This window comes from Canis lupus, chromosome 16 (genome assembly GCF_003254725.2).
Source record: "Canis lupus dingo isolate Sandy chromosome 16, ASM325472v2, whole genome shotgun sequence".
NCBI classification, from domain to species: Eukaryota; Metazoa; Chordata; class Mammalia; order Carnivora; family Canidae; genus Canis; species Canis lupus.
The window spans coordinates 54,628,288-54,645,821 of NC_064258.1; the positions used below are offsets into that span (position 1 = coordinate 54,628,288).

Sequence of the window (17,534 nt, forward strand, 5' to 3'; positions counted from 1 at the left end):
TTTCTAATTACAGTATATGCCAGCACAAAAATTAATTCTTTGCATATCTTAGGCCACAAACAGCTTGTAGCTTGTTTTTTGGCACTTTATTACCAGATATTCTGAAGAAGACATTTGTACATAATTTTAAATCTGTTATTTTCTGCTATTTATTATTAAAATGAAAATAAGTCTCTGAAGTGGACTGATGTAAAAATAAGCAATACAGAAAGTTTTTAAGAGATGAAGCTTTAGTGCAAATGATACATCATTAGTATTATCCCTAACATGTTAATTAATAGCAATTTATACACATTTAACATTCTTTTCCTGTGAGAAAATATTACTAAAAGGATATTCATCATTTAGAAACCAACATTGTTAGATTGCTGTAATTAGAAACCACTATTTGAGCATTCATATTTTTTTTTAAATGGGCAATTTACATTAGAATCCCCTCTCTTGAATTTTTGAAGGGTCTTGGAGATCACTTACTACAAACCATTATTCTTCAATGTGTGTGAAACTCTTGTATGTCAGTGACACTAGGTAATTACTCCCAACATCATGCAATGAGATAGAAAACTAACCAGAATTAAGTATGGCTTTTTAGTGTCCATTCCAGTAACCCTAATTATATCGATATAGTCAAGAGCAGATACCAAAAATATGTTATAGGCATGCCTGTTCATTTTCATGATTATTTTGTAGCTGAGTAGCTATTTTAAAATATCAACAAATTATTATAAGCAACAGAGATTTTAGAATATAATAACTTCTATGAACACTTTTATTGCTAATGTGAAAATGCCATTATTTTTATTATTAAAATCTATTACCCTTTATTCCTGCCTTAATAAAATGTTCGAAAAACCAAGAGAGCAGTAGTTGTCCTCACAAAATTACAATATATGTTTCCCCAAGCCTATAGGTGAATGTTTTCTGTTAGGTTGTGCAAAGTAATTTTCATTTCATGTTATTGTGATTATGCTCTGAAGCATATTTGAATCATATTTACACAGGTCAACATAACATTTCAGAGGCAATGTATGGTGTTTCCATGATTCCTCTGGTTCTAAAACCTCTTATGTGTTTCCTAACTGCTAGTCCAACAGGCATTTTCAACTTCACTGATCAAACTGATCACAATCAGACAAATTGTATTTTATTAGAAAATCGTAAATGGACCAGTGAATCATCATTGATCTGACCTTGTTTGGTCATCATGTTGCTGTGTTCCGACCTTAACTGGCATGGGATCTTTATGGCATGTGCACATTTACCCAGAAACCATGTATGTGGCCTAGAATGGGACCCTACAGTTCCATTTATGTTTATGGGAGAACTATGGCCACCAAACTAAGTGTTTTTCTGTCTATGTGGACTGAAGCAGACAACTGTAGAATAAAAACATGTAACAGATCCTGCTACAAAGACTAGATCCTTTTTCCTGTTGCTTTTGTTTAAAACCATGTTACTCTGAGTTCTGGGCCAAGATATGTATCCATTCATTTGTAGTTTTTTGCAAAATGAGTTTTAGCTTCCAACTCCATTTTATTCTGACTTTTTCCATCTGGTAGACTTATATTACAGTTAATGGGCACATATAATGAGTATATTATGTTGCTAATTGAAATAGCTTTAACATAAGTGAACTACTTAATTGCTATATAAATTGGTGAAGAGTGGCCTCTCTTTAATTGGGGAAGACATATTTAGTGGCTTTTTATTTGTGTTTTTAAAATGTGTGGCAGGAAATGTAAATCAGCTGGCAAAGCATAATTCTATTAAATGTAGCTATGCTGATTTGAAAGAGACAAATGTCTCTTAATCTGGATAACAGGTTTTCCATCAGAATGAATACAGATTATGGAACAGTTCACGATTTTAAATACTCCAGAAATGAAATTGTAGACATGAAGATGACTACGTGAGCTTATCTGGTCTTTTTTTTTCAGGATTCTTTGTTATTCTTCTGACACTGCAGCAGCTGAATGACATTAATTGTATTTGCTGGAAGAACATTAGGTCTTCCTCAGAACGCTCTGAATTCTAACCCCAATCTTTAAGGTGTAACATATGCAATTTAGACTTCTATGCACATAGTGTCAATTGACAATTGTAAACAAGGTTGACATTTTTAAGTGCAAGCATTTTCAAAGTATTTTTTTCTATTTTAGTTTTTTTTTTTTTAATCCTATAAGTGTACTCTGATTCCAACCCTTATTTTCCCCATCTCCCACTTTCCTCTGGTAACCATGAGTGTTTCCTATAGTTAAGAGTCTGTTTTTTGGTAGATCTCTTTATTTCTTTCTTTCTCTCTGTCTCTTTTTTTCTTTACTGTTTTGTTTCTTAAATTCCACAGATGAGTGAAGTCATTTGGCATTTGTCTTTCTCGGGCTTGATTTATTTCACTTAGGGTTATACTCTCTAGTTCCATCCATGTTATTGCAAATATCAAGATTTTGTTCTTTTTATGGCTTAGTAATATTCCATTATATATTTATATAATATTTATATATTTAATAAAAATAAAATATATATAAATAAAATATATTTATAAAAATATATATCTATATTTCCCATTGTATGTTCATTTGTCCTTTGCAAGATTAATGGACAAATTAATGGACAAACCTATAATTATAGGTTTATCTCTGGGTTTTCTGTTCTATTCCATTGATCTATGTGTCTATTTTTGTGCCAGTACCATACTGTTTTAATTATTGCTCTCTTGTAGTATAACTTGAAATCTGGAACTGTGATGCCTCGAGTTTTGTTTCTCTTTTTCAAGATTGCTTTGGCTGTTTGAGATCTTTTGCAGTTTCATACAAACTTTAGAATTGTTTGTCCTAGTTCTGCGAAAAATGCTATTGGTATTTTGACAAGGATTTTATTAAACCTGTAGGTTGCTTTGGGTAGTATAGACATTTAAACAATATTTGTTCTTCTAACTCATGAACATGGAATGTCTTTCCATTTCTTTGTGTCCAAAGTCAGTGTTTTATAGTTTTACCTCTTTGGTTATGTTTATTCCTAGATATTTTATTATTTTTTGTACAGTTACAAATAGTATTGCTTTCTTAATTTCACTTTCTGCTGCTTCATTATTAGTGTATAGAAATGCAACAGATTTCTGTACAATGATTCTGTATCCTGGGACTTTACTAAATTATCAGTTCTAGTAGTTTTTTGGTGGAGTCTTTAGGGTACTCTATATATGGTATCATGTCATCTGAACATAATTTGAGTTTTACTTCTTCCTTATCAACGTGGATACCTTTTATTTCTTTGTGTTGTCTAATTGCTGTTGCCAGGACTTCCAGTACTATATTGTATAAACGTGGGAGAGTGGACATCCTTGTCTTGTTCCTGACCTTAGGGGAAAAGCTCTAGGTTTCTCATCATTGAATATGAGGTTGGCTGTAGGTTTTTCACAATAAGGCCTTTGTTATGTTGATATATTCCCCTGTAGACCTACTTTGCACAGGCTTTTTATCATGAATGAATGCTGTACTTGTTGAATGCTTTTTCTGTTTCTTTTGAAATGATCATATGTTTTTTATCCTTTCTCTTATTGATGTGACATATCACATTGATTGTTTTGTGAATGTTAAACCACCCTTGCATCCTGGGAGTAAATTCCACTTGGTCATGGTGTATGATTTTTTTAATACATTATTGGATCCGGGTTGCTAAAGATTTTTGCATCTATATTCATGAGAGATATTGGTGTGTAGTTCTTTTTTGTGTGTATATTTTTGGTGTTTTTATCTGGGTTTTGGTGTCAGGATGATATCTGGCCTCATAGAATGAATTTGGAAGTTTTCTTTCTTGTATTTTTTGGAATAGTTTGAGAAGAATAGGTATTAACTTCTCTGTAAATTCACCTGTGAAGCTATCTGGTCCTGGACTTTTGTTTTTGGGTTTTATTTTGGTTACTGATTCAATTTCATTGCTGGTGATTGGTCTATTCCAATTTTCTAATTCTTCTTGTTAAGACTTATTTTGTGACCTAATATGTGATCTCTTCTGGAAAATGTTCCATGTGCACTAGAAAAGAATGTGTATTCTGCTGTTTTAGGATTGACTATTCTGAATTGTCTGTTGAATCCTTCTGGTCCACTGTGTCATTCAAAGCCACTATTTCCATGTTGATTGTCTGGATGATCTGTCCATCGATTTAAGTGGAATGTTAAAGTCCCATGCTTTTATTGTAATATCATCAATTAGTTCCATTATGGTTGTTACTAACAGTTTTATGTATTTGGATGCTGTCATTTGGGGTGCATAAATATTCATAATTGTTATATCCTCTAGTTGGATTGTCACCTTTATTACTACATAGTGTCCCTCTTTATCTCTTTTTATAATCTATTTTTTAATATTAAATTAAAATCATTCTTTATTAGGAAGAAGATATTTTCATTTTTTTATTGGAGTTTAATTTGCCAACATATAGCATAACACCCAGTGTTCATCCCATCAAGTGCCTCCCTCAGTGCCCATCACCCAGTCACCCCCACCCCTGCCCACCTCCCTTTCCACCACCCCTTGTTCGTTTCCAAGAGTTAGGAGTCTCTCATGTTCTGTCTCCCTTTCTGATATTTCCCACTCATTTTTTCTCCTTTCCCCTTTATTCCCTTTCACTATTTTTTATATTCCCCAAATGAATGAGACCATATAATGTTTGTCCTTCTCCAATTGACTTATTTCACTCAGCAACAATACCCTCCAGTCGAAGCAAATGGTGGGTGTTTGTCATTTCTAATGGCTGAGGAACGTTCCATTGTATACAGAAACCACAGCTTCTTTATCCATCATCTGTCGATGGACACTGAGGCTCCTTCCACAGTGTGGCTATAGTGGACATTGCTGCTATAAACATTGGGGTGCAGGGGTCCCGGCGTTTCACTGCATCTGTATCTTTGGGGTAAATCCCTAACAGTGCAATTGCTGGGTCAGAGGGCAGATCTATTTTTAACTCTTTGAGGAACCTCCACACAGTTTTCCAGAGTGGCCGCACCAGGTCAGATTCCCACCAACAGTGCAGAAGGGTTCCCCTTTCTCCACATCCTATCCTACATTTGTGGTTTCCTGCCTTGTCAATTTTCCCCATTCTCACTGGGGTGAGGTGGGATCTCATTGTGGTTTTGATTTGTATTTCCCTAATGGCCAGTGATGCGGAGCATTTTCTCATGTGCTTCTTGGCCATGTCTATGTCTTCCTCTGTGAGATTTCTCTTCATGTCTTTTGCCCATTTCAGGATTGGATTGTTTGTTTCTTTGCTGTTGAGTTTAATAAGTTCTTTACAGATCTTGGATGCTAGCCCTTTATCTGATACGTCATTTGCAAATATATTCTCCCATTCTGTCAGTTGTCTTTGAGTTTTGTTGACTGTTTCTTTTGCTGTGCAGAAGCTTCTTATCTTCATGAAGTCCCAAGAGTTCATTTTTGCTTTTGTTTCTCTTGCCTTCATGGATGTATCTTGCAAGAAGTTACTGTGGCTGAGTTCAAAAAGGGTGTTGCCTGTGTTCTCCTCCTAGATTTTGATGGAATCTTGTCTCACATTTAGATCTTTCATCCATTTTGAGTTTATCTTTGTGTCTGGTGTAAGAGAATTGGTCTAGTTTCATTCTGCATGTGGATGTCCAATTTTCCAAGCACCATTTATTGAAGAGACTGTCTTTTTTCCAGTGGGTAGTCTTTCCTGTTTTCTTGAATGTTATTTGACCATAAAGTTGAGGGTCCACTTCTGGATTCTCTCTTCTGTTCCATGGATTTATGTGTCTGTTTTTGTGCCAGGACCACACTGTCTTGATGATGACAGCTTTGTAGTAAAACCTGAAATCTGGCATTGTGATGCCCCCAGATATGGTTTTCTTTTTCAAAATTCCCCTGGCTATTTTGGGTCTTTTTTGATTCCACACAAATCTTAAGATGATTTGTTCCAACTCTCTGAAGAAAGTCCATGGTATTTTGATAGGGATTGCATTGAACGTGTAAATTGCCCTGGGTAGCATTGGCATTTTCACAATATTAATTCTTCCAATTCATGAGCATGGAATATTTTTCCATCTCTTTGTGTCTTCCTCAATTTCTTTCAAAAGTGTTCTGTAGTTTTTAGGGTATAGATCCTTTACCTCTTTGGTTAGGTTTATTCCTAGGTATCTTATGCTTTTGGGTGCAATTGTAAATGGGATTGACTCCTTAATTTCTCTTTCTTCACTCTCATTGTTAGTGTATAGAAATGTGACTGACTTCTGGGCATTGATTTTGTATCCTGCCACACTGCCAAATTGCTGTATGAGTTCTAGCAATCTTGGGGTGGAGGCTTTTGGGTTTTCTATGTAGAGTATCATGTCATCTGCGAAGAGGGAGAGTTTGACTTCTTCTTTGCCAATTTGAATGCCTTTTATTTCTTTTTGTTGTCTGATTGCTGAGGCTAGGACTTCTAGTGCTATGTTGAATAGCAGTGGTGAGAGTGGACATCCCTGTCTCGTTCCTGATCTTAGGGAAAAGGCTCCCAGTGTTTCCCCACTGAGAATGATATTTGCTGTGGGCTTTTCATAGATGGCTTTTAAGATGCTGAGGAATGTTCCCTCTATCCCTACACTCTCAAGAGTTTTGATCAGGCATGGATCCTGTATTTTGTCAAATGCTATCTCTGCATCTATTGAGAGGATCATATGGTTCTTGTTTTTTTCTCTTCCTGATATGATGAATCACATTGATTGTTTTCCGAGTGTTGAACCAGCCTTGCATCCCGGGGATAAATCCCACTTGGTCATGGTGAATAATCCTCTTAAAGTATTGTGGGATCCTATTGGCCATTATCTTGTTGAGAATGTTTGCATCCATGTTCATCAGGGATATTGGTCTGTAATTCTCCTTTTTGGTGGAGTCTTTGTCTTGTTGTGGAATTAAGGTGATGCTGGCCTCATAGAACAAGTTTGGAAGTTCTCCATATCTATCTTTTGGAACAGCTTTAGTAGAATAGGTATGGTTTCTTCTATAAACATTTGATAAAATTCCCCTGGGAAACCATCTAGCCCTGGACTTCTGTGTCTTGGGAGGTTTTTGATGACTGCTTCAATTTCCTCCCTGGTTATCGGCCTGTTCAGGTTTTTTAATTCTTTCTGTTCTAGTTTTGGTAGTTTGTGGTTTTCCAGAAATGTGTCAATTTCTTCTAGATGGCCTAATTTATTGGTATATAGCTGCCCATAATAAGTTTTTAAAATCGATCTTTTGGTATCAGTTAAGACCTGATTTCTGACCCAGTATGTGGTCTATTCTAGAGAAAGCTCCATGTGCACTTGAGAAGAATGTGTATTCAGTTGTGTTTGGATGTAAAGTTATGTAGATATCTGTGAAATCCATCTGGTCCAGTGTAGCATTTAAAGCTCTTATTTCTTTGGATATGTTGTTCTTAGAAGACCTGTCGATTGTAGAAAGCACTATATTTCCAGTCACCAAGTGTAAGTATATTATTATCTATGTATGTCTTAACTTGGGTTATTAATTGATTGATATAGTTGGCGGCTCCCGCATTCGGGGCATAAATGTTCATGATTGTTAGGTCCTCTAGTTGGATAGATCCTTTAAGTATCATATAGTGTCCCTCTTCATCTCTTACTACAGTCTTTGGGACAAACTTTAATTTCTCTGATATAAGGATGGCTACCCCTGTTTTCTTTTGAGGACCATTTGAATGGTACATGGTTCTCCAACCTTTTATTTTCAGGCTGTAGGTGTCCTTATGTCTAAAATGAGTCTCTTGGAGACAGTAAATAGATGGGTCTTGCTTTTTTATCCAGTCTGAAACCCTGCACCTTCTGATGGGGTCATTAAGCCCATTCACGTTCAGAGTAACTATTGAAAGATAAGAATTTAGTGTCATCATGATACCTATTTGGTCAATGTTTTTGTGGATTGTTTCCTTGGACTTCCTCTTTCTTTTACAGGGTCCCCCTTAATATTTCTGGTAAGACTGGCTCGGTGATCACATATTCTTTCAGTTCCTGCCTGTCTTGTAAGCTCTTTATCTCTCCTATTCTGAATGAGAGCCTTGCTGGATAAAGTATTCTGGGCTGCAGGTTCTTCTCATTTAGGACCTCGACTATATCCTGCTGGCCCTTTCTGGCCTGCCAGGTCTCTGTGGAGAGGTCTGCTGTTGTCCTAATGCTTCTCCCCATAAAAGTTAGTGATTTCTTGTCTCTTGCTGCTTTAAGGATCTTCTCCTTATCTTTGGAATTTGCAAGCCTCACTATTAAATATCGAGGTATTGAGCGGTTTTTATGGATTTTAGGGGGGGATCTCTCTATCTCCTGGATCTGAATGCCTGTTTCCCTTCCCAAGTTAGGGAAGTTCTCAGCTATGATTTGTTCAAATACAGTTTCTGGACCTCTGTCCCTTTGGGCACCCTCGGGAACCCCAATTAAATGTAGATTTTTCCTTCTGAGGCTGTCATTTATTTCCATTAACCTATCCTCATGGTCTTTTGTCTTTCTCTTTTTTCCTCAGTTTCCATCCTTGCCATCCACTTGTCTTCTATGTCAGTCACTTGTTCTTCTACCTCGTTAACCCTCGTCATTAGGACCTCCAGTTTGGATTGCATCTCATTTAATTGATTTTTAATTTCGGCCTGATTAGATCTAAATCTGCAGTCATGAAGTCTCTTGAATCCTTTATGCTTTTCTCTAGAGCCACCAGTAGCTTTATAACTGTGCTTCTGAATTGGCTTTCTGACATTGAATTGTAATCCAAATTTCGTAACTCTGTGGGAGAGAGGACTGTTTCTGATTCTTTCTTTAGGGGTGAGTTTTTCCTTCTAGTCAGTACATAGTGGCCAAAAACAAGTTGTACTGGAAAAATGAGAAAAAAAGAAAAGAAGAAAAAAAGAATAAAAAAGAGGTGGGGAAACAACAGAAACAAACAGAAAAAGCAAGGGGAATATCCTCTGATTCTATATACTGTAAATCCCTCCATTTCCCCTGGAACTTTCCAGTGCTGCTTGGTCAATAACTTGCTTTTCCCCCGACCTTCTAGGTGGTCTTCTGGGGGAGGGGCCTGCTGTGCTGATTCTCAGGTGTGTGCAGCTGTGGGAGCTGCCAGCCCCCTGCCAGGTGTACGGCTCAGTGGGAGTGGTTTATCCTGTGAGGCCCCTGCTCCCAGGTACAGGGTAACACCAGAGAGACCACAGTGGCCGCGGCCAGCTGTGCAGCCCTGGAGTCAGCTCCTGCAGTAACTACCATAACTCCCAGTCGACAGGGGCCTGGATGCTCTGGGAGTGGGGCCGCCGATCTGCACATTTGGGGGCTGCCCGGCGGCAGGAGCGTCCTGGCTGTCCTGTGTCTTCCCGGACTCTGCCTGTCCCGGGGGAGCACCAGATCCTGGGCTGTGTCCCCCGGCACCCTGGGCTCCGGGCCTGCGACACTGTGAATGGACCTAAAGTACCACGATGTGTAATTTAAAAGCATCAGAGTAAATTTTGTACCAAGTTAACTTATCCTTTATTAAAAATAAAATACATAAGCCCTTACAGAAGGTTTATGAAAATCATAAAATATAGGAACAGCGCAATGACGGGGAGGGAAAGGCTCCATTGGGCTGCAGCGACCACGAGCCCCTCGGCAGAAGCTGGGGCAGGCTCCCGAGGTAGTTCACAGGGTTGCTCTGGCCCCAAGTCTAGTTGCTCCATCAAGTTAGGAGGCGGCTCGGGCACATCCACGACCTCGAGAGCAGGGGGTGGCGCCTGCTCCTCCTCCAGGGCTCCCAGGGATTCAGGGGGCTCCTCCAGTGCAGAGCAGTGAACTAGAGCAGTGACCACTATCTCTAGGGGCTTCGCCTCCCCAGTGGGCACCTCAGTGCGGGCCAAGCCCTCACCCTCAGCAGCCAGGACGGCCTCGATCCCCTCAGGCCCCGACGGGGCAGCAGGCCCCACGGTCAGAGCTGGGGCACGCTCCTGAGCTGCTTCAAGGTGTTTTCCTCGGGCCGAAGCTGTAGCTCCAAGAAGACAAAGTATCACTATCAGGACGGACTGTCCACGTCCCTCCCAAGTCAAGGCCACTCTTCCCACCGCTCCACGTGTGTGAGGGCAAGAGTCCTGGGAGGTGTCCCCAGCCTGCAGCCCGTGGGGTGGGGTGTGAGCCCACCCCCTGCTCCCGACCCAGCTGCATGGAGGCTGGATCTGCGGGGCCCACCCTGTCCCCAGCTCGGCCACCCCCAGGCCTCCTCACCCCCAGCCTCTGGCTCCGCTGCATGGAGGCGTCTGAATTGCTGGAGGTAACGCCGGGCCCGGAGTTCCACGTCTGAGCCTGGCATGTGCTGTCTTATGAATTCCAGAAATTTCATAAGGGAGGGAAATTTTGGGAGCTGATAAAAGTCGTCCCGATAATAATCCAGCCATATTTCCATCATGCAGGAGATGGCCCTGGGGAGGGGCAGGCGGGCACAGGCGTCAGAAGACAGGGCTCTGTCACATGCAGGTGTCCCGGGGAAGCCCTGCAGGACCCGGGGCCCCGGCCTCCCGCGCAGGTTGTCGGAGGCCAGTCCTGCTCCTCATCCCCTGACCACCTGGAGGTCCTGCCTGCCACAGGCCTGCTCCCCGAGGAGGGGCTGGGATGCAGCCTCTGTGCAGGGAGCCCACCCCCAGCGGTGTGACCATCAGCATCTCTCCTGGGGAAGCGGGGCTCCCTCCTCAGCCTGGTCCCTGCCCACCTGCCCCTTGAGTACACTGGCAGGTGTCCGGGGACGGGGGGCGTCTGGCCTGTCATTGCCCTCACTGCACACACTGTCGCTCTGGGAAGCTCCAAGGCAGGAGGGCTCGGGCTCTGTGTCCTGCCAGGCCTTGCCAGGAGCCGCCCAGGACCGCCACCTTCCCTCCTGTGGCTCTGGGCTGCCTCCCTCACGAGGGGCCCCCGGGGGTGTCCTTCCACTGACTCTAATCTCCCATCTCCCACGGGGCGGGGGCCACCTGGTCCGGGAGCCCTCACCGGCCCTCCTGAGCACCTGCTGTGCCCCCGGGTCCAGGTGCCACCAGATTGGGGAGTGCGATGCTCCCCACCCCCTCTGCTCTGGGCCCCAGGTGTGGGGCAGGAGAAGGTCTCCCTGAGGGGTCCCAGTGCCTCCCACCAAGCCCACACCCCATCCATGGCTCTCCTTCGCTCTTTTCCTGAAGGGCCCTTAGACCTTTACCCTGTCATGGGAATTGCAGATGTGTGGGGTGAGGGTGCAGCCGCCCCCCCGCCCCACAGCCCCCTTCGCTGCCCTCCTGGAGAGGGAAGGCCCTCCTGCAGGAGCCGGAGTCACTCACAGTTTCCAGCGCTGCAGGACCACATCGTTGTCACCATACACAGCCTCAATGCACCCATACCTAGAGGAGGGCGGGGGCATCCCATGAATCGTGCTGGGGACACGACCTCTCACCATGTGGGCTGTCACCCTCTGACCCCGACTAGGCCGGAGCCCCGGGGGCCGTCAGCTCTGTGCGTGGGGCCAAGGGCAGCTCCCGGAGAAGCGCCCGCACCTGCTGGGGCCTCCTGAAGGCTTGAGCATGAAAGGGTCCGGCCAGGCCCATGGCCCATATCCAAGTGGGCCCGGGGCGTCCCGGGGTCCCCCTGTCTGGTTGCCCCAGGACACAGACCCCCGATGGACTCTCAAACCTCCCTTTCAATGGGGAAACAGGCCGCTCAGGACCCTGGTGATGGGGGGGGCAGGGAGGAGGCACAGGCCTGGTCACGGGGAGGAGGACGGCTGCTGAGCACAGGCACAGCCCCTCTGGCCGACCCGCCACAGGCCAGGCCCCGGGGCTGCCCTCCAGGACCCCGCTAGGCCCTGGGGGACCCTGCTCCAGGCGGGGGAGCAGCCCGAGGCCGGGAAGCTCACACCATCCCCAGCCTCCCCAGCAGCAGGTGGCCCAGCCCTGGGCTGCGGAGGGGCAGGTGCTCACTCGGTGAACAGCAGGTCCAGCACCTCGTCCGTGGTGGCGAATGTACGATAATCCTCCAAAAAGTTGAAAATTGAGATGACGTCCCTGCGCTGCAAGGCGAGCAGCAGTTGTCGGACTTCGTGCTCCAGCAGCTCCGTCCGGCTGGGCTTGGTCGGGCAGATCGGACGCCCCTTCCCGGCCGTGGCCCCTGCACCCTGAGGTGGGACAGAGGGGACGTGCAGCCTGCAGGGAGCCGCCAGGAGGCCTGGGATCCCGCCCCGGCAGGCCCTGCGCTGGGGCCCCGTGGGCTTGAGGAGCTGGGGCTCCCTCTCCCGCTCAAGCTCCCTGCCTGTCTCTTACACAAACAGGACCAACTATGCAATAAAGAAACAATCTCAGAGGATAAATGTTCAAAATATTTGGATCAATACGAGGACCTCAAGAGACACAGAGAGAGAGACCGAGAGAGGCAGCCACACAGACCGAGGGAGAAGCAGCCCGTGCAGGGAGCCCAGGCGGGGCTCGATCCCGGGCCTCGGAGATCAGGCCTGGGGGAAGGCAGGCGCTAACCCCCGGGCGACCAGGCCTCCCCTGAGGGCTCTATTCTGATGTTCCCACACATCTGTGCGCAGGGACTCTGCATCTGGCCCAGGCAGGGGCAGGGCCAGGGGGGCAGGTGTGGGGAGGGGGGATCCAGACTCATGTGGGAGCAGGAGTGTCGGGGTGCCCAGGGGGTAGCAGGCTGGCTTCTGGGACCCGGGGTCCTTCCTGCCGCATCGGGGCCCGGGTGTCGGGGGGCCCAGCCCCTGCACTCACCTTGAGCCTGCGCTGGCCTCTGTTAGCTGCACAGGGCACCTCCCTGCTCCTGGAGGCGGTGGGGCAGACGACCCCTTCCTCCCGCTCGCGCCCCACGACCCGGGTGGAGCTCTGTGGAGACAGTGCCCGGCAGCCAGGCAGGAGGCCTCAGTGCCCGGTCTGGCCCCTCGGCTGGGCCGCACCCCCAGCTGCCTCCACCCAGACACCCACAGTGCAGGCGGCACCCACCGCCCCCGGGGACAGCAAAGGGATGCAGTTGCAGGGCTTCGGGGTGACTCGGGGCGGGTAGAGGACCTCAGGAACCCTGTTTCCCCCCTGCCCACCGTGACATCAGGGTGACCCTGAAGGGATCCCCGGGGAATGTGCCGCCCTGCAGCGTCCCCCAGCCTGGATGGGACCTGCCCACACATCCCTGGTTCCCTGAACCTGAGGAGGAGGGGATGGGGCTCCCAGGATGGTGGCACCGGGGGCCTGGCCTGGCCTGCGCTGTGTTACCTGACAGCGCCTCCGGATCACCGCCCTGACGCGTTGGTTTTTATGGTGGAGCCACTGCCTACAGCATAGGAACAAGCCGCACCCCTGGGGTTCCTGGGAGCCAGAGCCCCCAGAGGTGAGAAGGCAGCAAGAGAACATCCTCCAGTAGCAGATGTCTCCAGCCAAGTGAGCCTGAGCTGGGGCTGCACTGGATGCGGGTGCCTGGTTACGGGGGTTCCGAGTTCTGTTGGGCTCTGTGACACGGAAGTGACCTCACTGCCTGGGACCCCCTCCCTGACCCACTCCTGGAGGAAGCTGCAGGGGCAGCGCTCGTGCTGCCGATGCCCCCCCTCCCTGCATGCGATGGCCTGTGCACACATTGACACAACCACACCCCTGTCCACAGGCCCCAGGGAAGGACTGTGTGCACCCAGGGCCCAACCTGGACACACATCTGGGTTCAGACACGACTCTCCAGGCTTCCCCAGTTTGACCCCGGAGAAGCCGTTGTGCCCGTCGGGGATGGTCTGCATCTTGCCTGTGGGACAGGGAGTGTCCTAGCGGGTGCTTTCCCGAGACGTCCCCAGGCCACTGTGGCCTCATATCTATGACCTTGGAGGCGGGTGTCACCTGCAGGACATACCTCCACCCACACATTCTTCCTTGGTGTGTACATGCGTCCAGGCCCACGAGGTCCTGTGTGCACACACGTGGGCATCAGTACCTTCATTCTGGAGGCCCAGAAGATGACAGTCCCCCCGGGGCAGGGATGGGCAATAGCTTCCCACGATCCTAGGCTCCTGAATCCAAGGCAAACCCTACAGATGGTGTCAGGGTCTTGGCCTAGAAGGTGTGAGGTCGTCCTCATCCTGAACCCCTGCCTGTCGTGTGTTACGGGCCCTTCCCTCGTTTCCACTGGGTGAGCTGTGGACGGAGGTGCACCCAATGGGTCGCCCTGACCTGGGCTCTTCCTCAGCCTGGAATGTGCTGGAATGCCCCCCATCTGGGCTGTCAATGCCCACCCCCACCCCCCTCACATCTCCATGTCTGTAGCCATTTCCATCCACAAAACCCTTTCCCAGCCCCTCGGGAAGGGAGGGGCAGCCTTGGCCCCCCACGGAGGACACAGAGCTGGCTTCATGCCCCCTTCTGCCTCCTTCCCAGGCTGTGGTCCTGGCCAGGCAGTGGCCCTGCTGGGATCTTCACCTCCTCCCCTCAGTGGCCCCAGGAGCCCCAGCTGCTGCATTTGTCAAAGCCCCACAGTTGGTCACAGCCTCACCTGCGGAGCTCAGGACCTAGAGGCAGCACCAGGCGCTCTTTCTAGGGACCAATTGCTCTTCTCATTCCTGATGATGTTCCGATTTTGTCCATCTTCCCCCCTGGAGCATGAGCTCCGAGAGGGAGGATCTGGCCTGCTGATCAGCTCCGGCACTATCTGTGCTCAGGGCTCAGCGGCTGAAGGAGCAGGTGGGAAGACCCATCCCGCCACGGGCCAGCTCAGCCGTGGGAGCCTTATAGATGTGGGACATTTTTAAATACTGTGCTTTTCTTTTTTTTTTTTTTAAAAAAAAAAAAACATTTGTTGTTTCCTGCCTTGTTAATTTTCCCCATTCTCACTGGTGTGAGGTGGGATCTCATTGGGGTTTTGATTTGTATTGCCCTGATGGCAAGTGATGCGGAGCATTTTCTCATGTGCTTCTTGGTCATGTCTATGTCTTCCTCTGTGAGATTTCTGTTCATAGAATCTGTTTTAAAATCCACTTTGCCCAATTTAAGTGTTGCTACTCTGGCTTTCTTTTGATATCCATTTACACGTTTCTCTATCCCTTCACTTTCAATTTGCAGGTGTCTTAGATCTAAAATGAGTCTTTTGTAGGTAGCATATAGATGGGTCTTGGGGTTTTTATTGGGGGGGGAAGGTCTTGTTTTTTTATCCATTCTGTCACCCTATGTCTTTTGATTGGAGCATTTTAGCCCATTTACATGTAAAGTATTTATTGATAGATAAGTTCAAAATAATTTTATACTTTTGCCTATTAAAAATTACTCAATCTTTTAAAATAAAAGGATTTAGGGGGAGCCTGAGGTATAAAAAGATGAAACTCAGCCTCTATGTTATCCATTCACTTGATGTCACATATATGTAAGTAATTTATAAACAATTTTAGAATTAAATTGGTTGATTCAGAGTCACTTTGTTGACCAAATCAGTAACATTATTTGATTTCAGATTTTGATCTAAGTGGCACTTGTAGATGTAATTTTTCTTCGTAAAGGTTAGCTTATTCTTTTTAGCCTGGTTTTGCTCTGAACTTAGTGCTTGTACATGAACAATTTTCTAATAGGTCCCTTTCTTTAGATTTTAATTAAATTACTTTTAAGTGCAACACTTCAAAAATACTTGTTTAAAAAATTCAAGTCAACATATGATATGAAATGATGGTCCCCTTCATATCTCTACAGATTCGCCTTTCCCCACTTTGCTTTTCAGTCTGTAGGCAGTCACTGTTATCAATATGTTTTCTATTTATTCAATAACTTATTCCTTTATTAAACAAATGTTTCAAGTACTATGTGTCATTCAGAATATTATATCCATTTGTGTCAGACACATTTGTAGAATTTTGTAACATGAATTGGGTTATCCTTTGCAAATGATTCTGTAGCTTATTTTATTTTTATTTTCATTAAGTTTTTCCATAGAGATACATATATAGACACAAGCATTTGCATTAAAAGGCTGCATGTACCTGTGTTCGATAATGTATTTAATTTAGGGGTGTTCAGGTTAATTCCTTTTTATTATTTACAAAAAATGCTGTAATACAAAGTTTGCTCTTGAGTGTATATAAGTTAGGATTTATGTAGATTACACTTCTAAAATAGAATTGCTAAATCAAAGAACATGCACTTTTATAATTTTAATATTTTGATTAATTGCCTCCCCTAAAGGTAGTTCTATTTTTAATTCCACTAAAAGTGGATCATGTTTTGTTGTGGTGTATTTTTGGCAATGCTGGAAATCATGAATCTTAATTATGAGTATAGAATGAAGGTTATCTTCTAATGTAAGTTTCTTTGATACTGAGTGAAATTGACCATCTTTTCATGTATTACTAGGTATTCATATTTATTTTCTGTGACTTATGTGTTCAGATCCTTCCATTATTTTACTATTTCATTGCTTGTCTTTTTTTTTTTATAATTTATTTACAGTTCCAAATGCATTATGGATAGTAATCCCTTGCCTAATACAAATTAGCAAACAGTTTTTCTCAATTTTGTGCTTATCTTTTAAATTTAGGGTTGTTTTACTTTATAGGTGTTTTAAATTTTTATGTTATTAAATTTTTTTCTGTATTGTTTTTGGTTTTATGTTTTGTTAGATTATCCTTCCATATCCCAAGATTTTGAAATATCCTTTTATATATTTTCCTAGATTTCTTAATTTATATTTTAACATTTAGCTACTTAATTTATTAACTTATCAAATATCCTAGAGTACCTGCTGACTACTGAGATCTGTGTCCTGTGCTGGGATGCAGTGTGGAGCTTATCTACCATGAGCCCTGTTCTCCATAATCATTAGCATCCTAAGGATGCTATTGAGATAAGCACTTTAGTGATTAAGGTTACATATTGAGATAAGTGCAGTGAAGGGGAGGCATGCATGGAATTTATTTTTATTTTTGGGGGAAATAAAAATGTTGATTTTTTTTTTTTTTACCAAATATTGGCCAAATTTTTCTATTCAATTTAATATGTAGTACTTCATGATGTACTGATTTTAGAATTTGATGGGAGGTGCACCTAGATGTAGATCTAATGTGTCCATAGGAGGAGGAGAGATGTGGTCTTGCTAAAAACCCCACTCTTTGGTGTGGGAACCCATAGCATGAGAGTATCTCACAATCTGGAGTTTTTCCTGGAGGAGGGAGAGGCTTGTTCCCTGCATCAGGTACCCAAATATTGGGATCTACATTGCAGAAATGAGCCCCCAAATTTTCTGGCTTAGAAAACCAGTGGGCTTACATTCAGAAGACCCAAATGACTCTAGGTAACTGAGATTCTTCTTTTAGTTTTTATTTTTAAAGATTTTATTTATTTATTTGAGAGAGAGAGTGCGCGCATATGAGCGGGGGGAGGGGCATAGGGAGAAGCAGACTCCCCACTGAGCAGGGAGCCCAATGTGGGGCTCTATCCCAGGACCCGGAGATCATGACCTGAACCAAAGGCAGCCACTTAACCAACTGAGGCACCCTGGCACCCTGAGAGTCTTCTTTTAAAGGACATCACAAAGAAAATTATATGGCAATATCCATGTTATCCAAAACAG

At 44.9% G+C, this 17,534-nt stretch overlaps 2 protein-coding genes across 2 annotated transcripts in view; one reads left to right on the forward strand and one right to left on the reverse strand.

The window, feature by feature from the left end:
* GPM6A (glycoprotein M6A) overlaps positions 1–17,534 on the forward strand; it is a 332,273-nt gene that overhangs the window by 55,078 nt on the left and 259,661 nt on the right. The gene's annotated exons all lie outside the window — the stretch shown is intronic.
* LOC112651101 (ral guanine nucleotide dissociation stimulator-like) lies at positions 9,474–13,420 on the reverse strand. The gene is made up of 6 exons (XM_025434030.3): positions 13,220–13,420; positions 12,725–12,835; positions 11,930–12,123; positions 11,294–11,353; positions 10,218–10,411; positions 9,474–9,978 (listed from the first exon to the last, which is right to left on the reverse strand). Exons 1-6 carry the CDS (start codon positions 13,355–13,357, stop codon positions 9,518–9,520), a joined length of 1,158 nt encoding a protein of 385 aa, XP_025289815.1. The 5' UTR covers positions 13,358–13,420; the 3' UTR covers positions 9,474–9,517.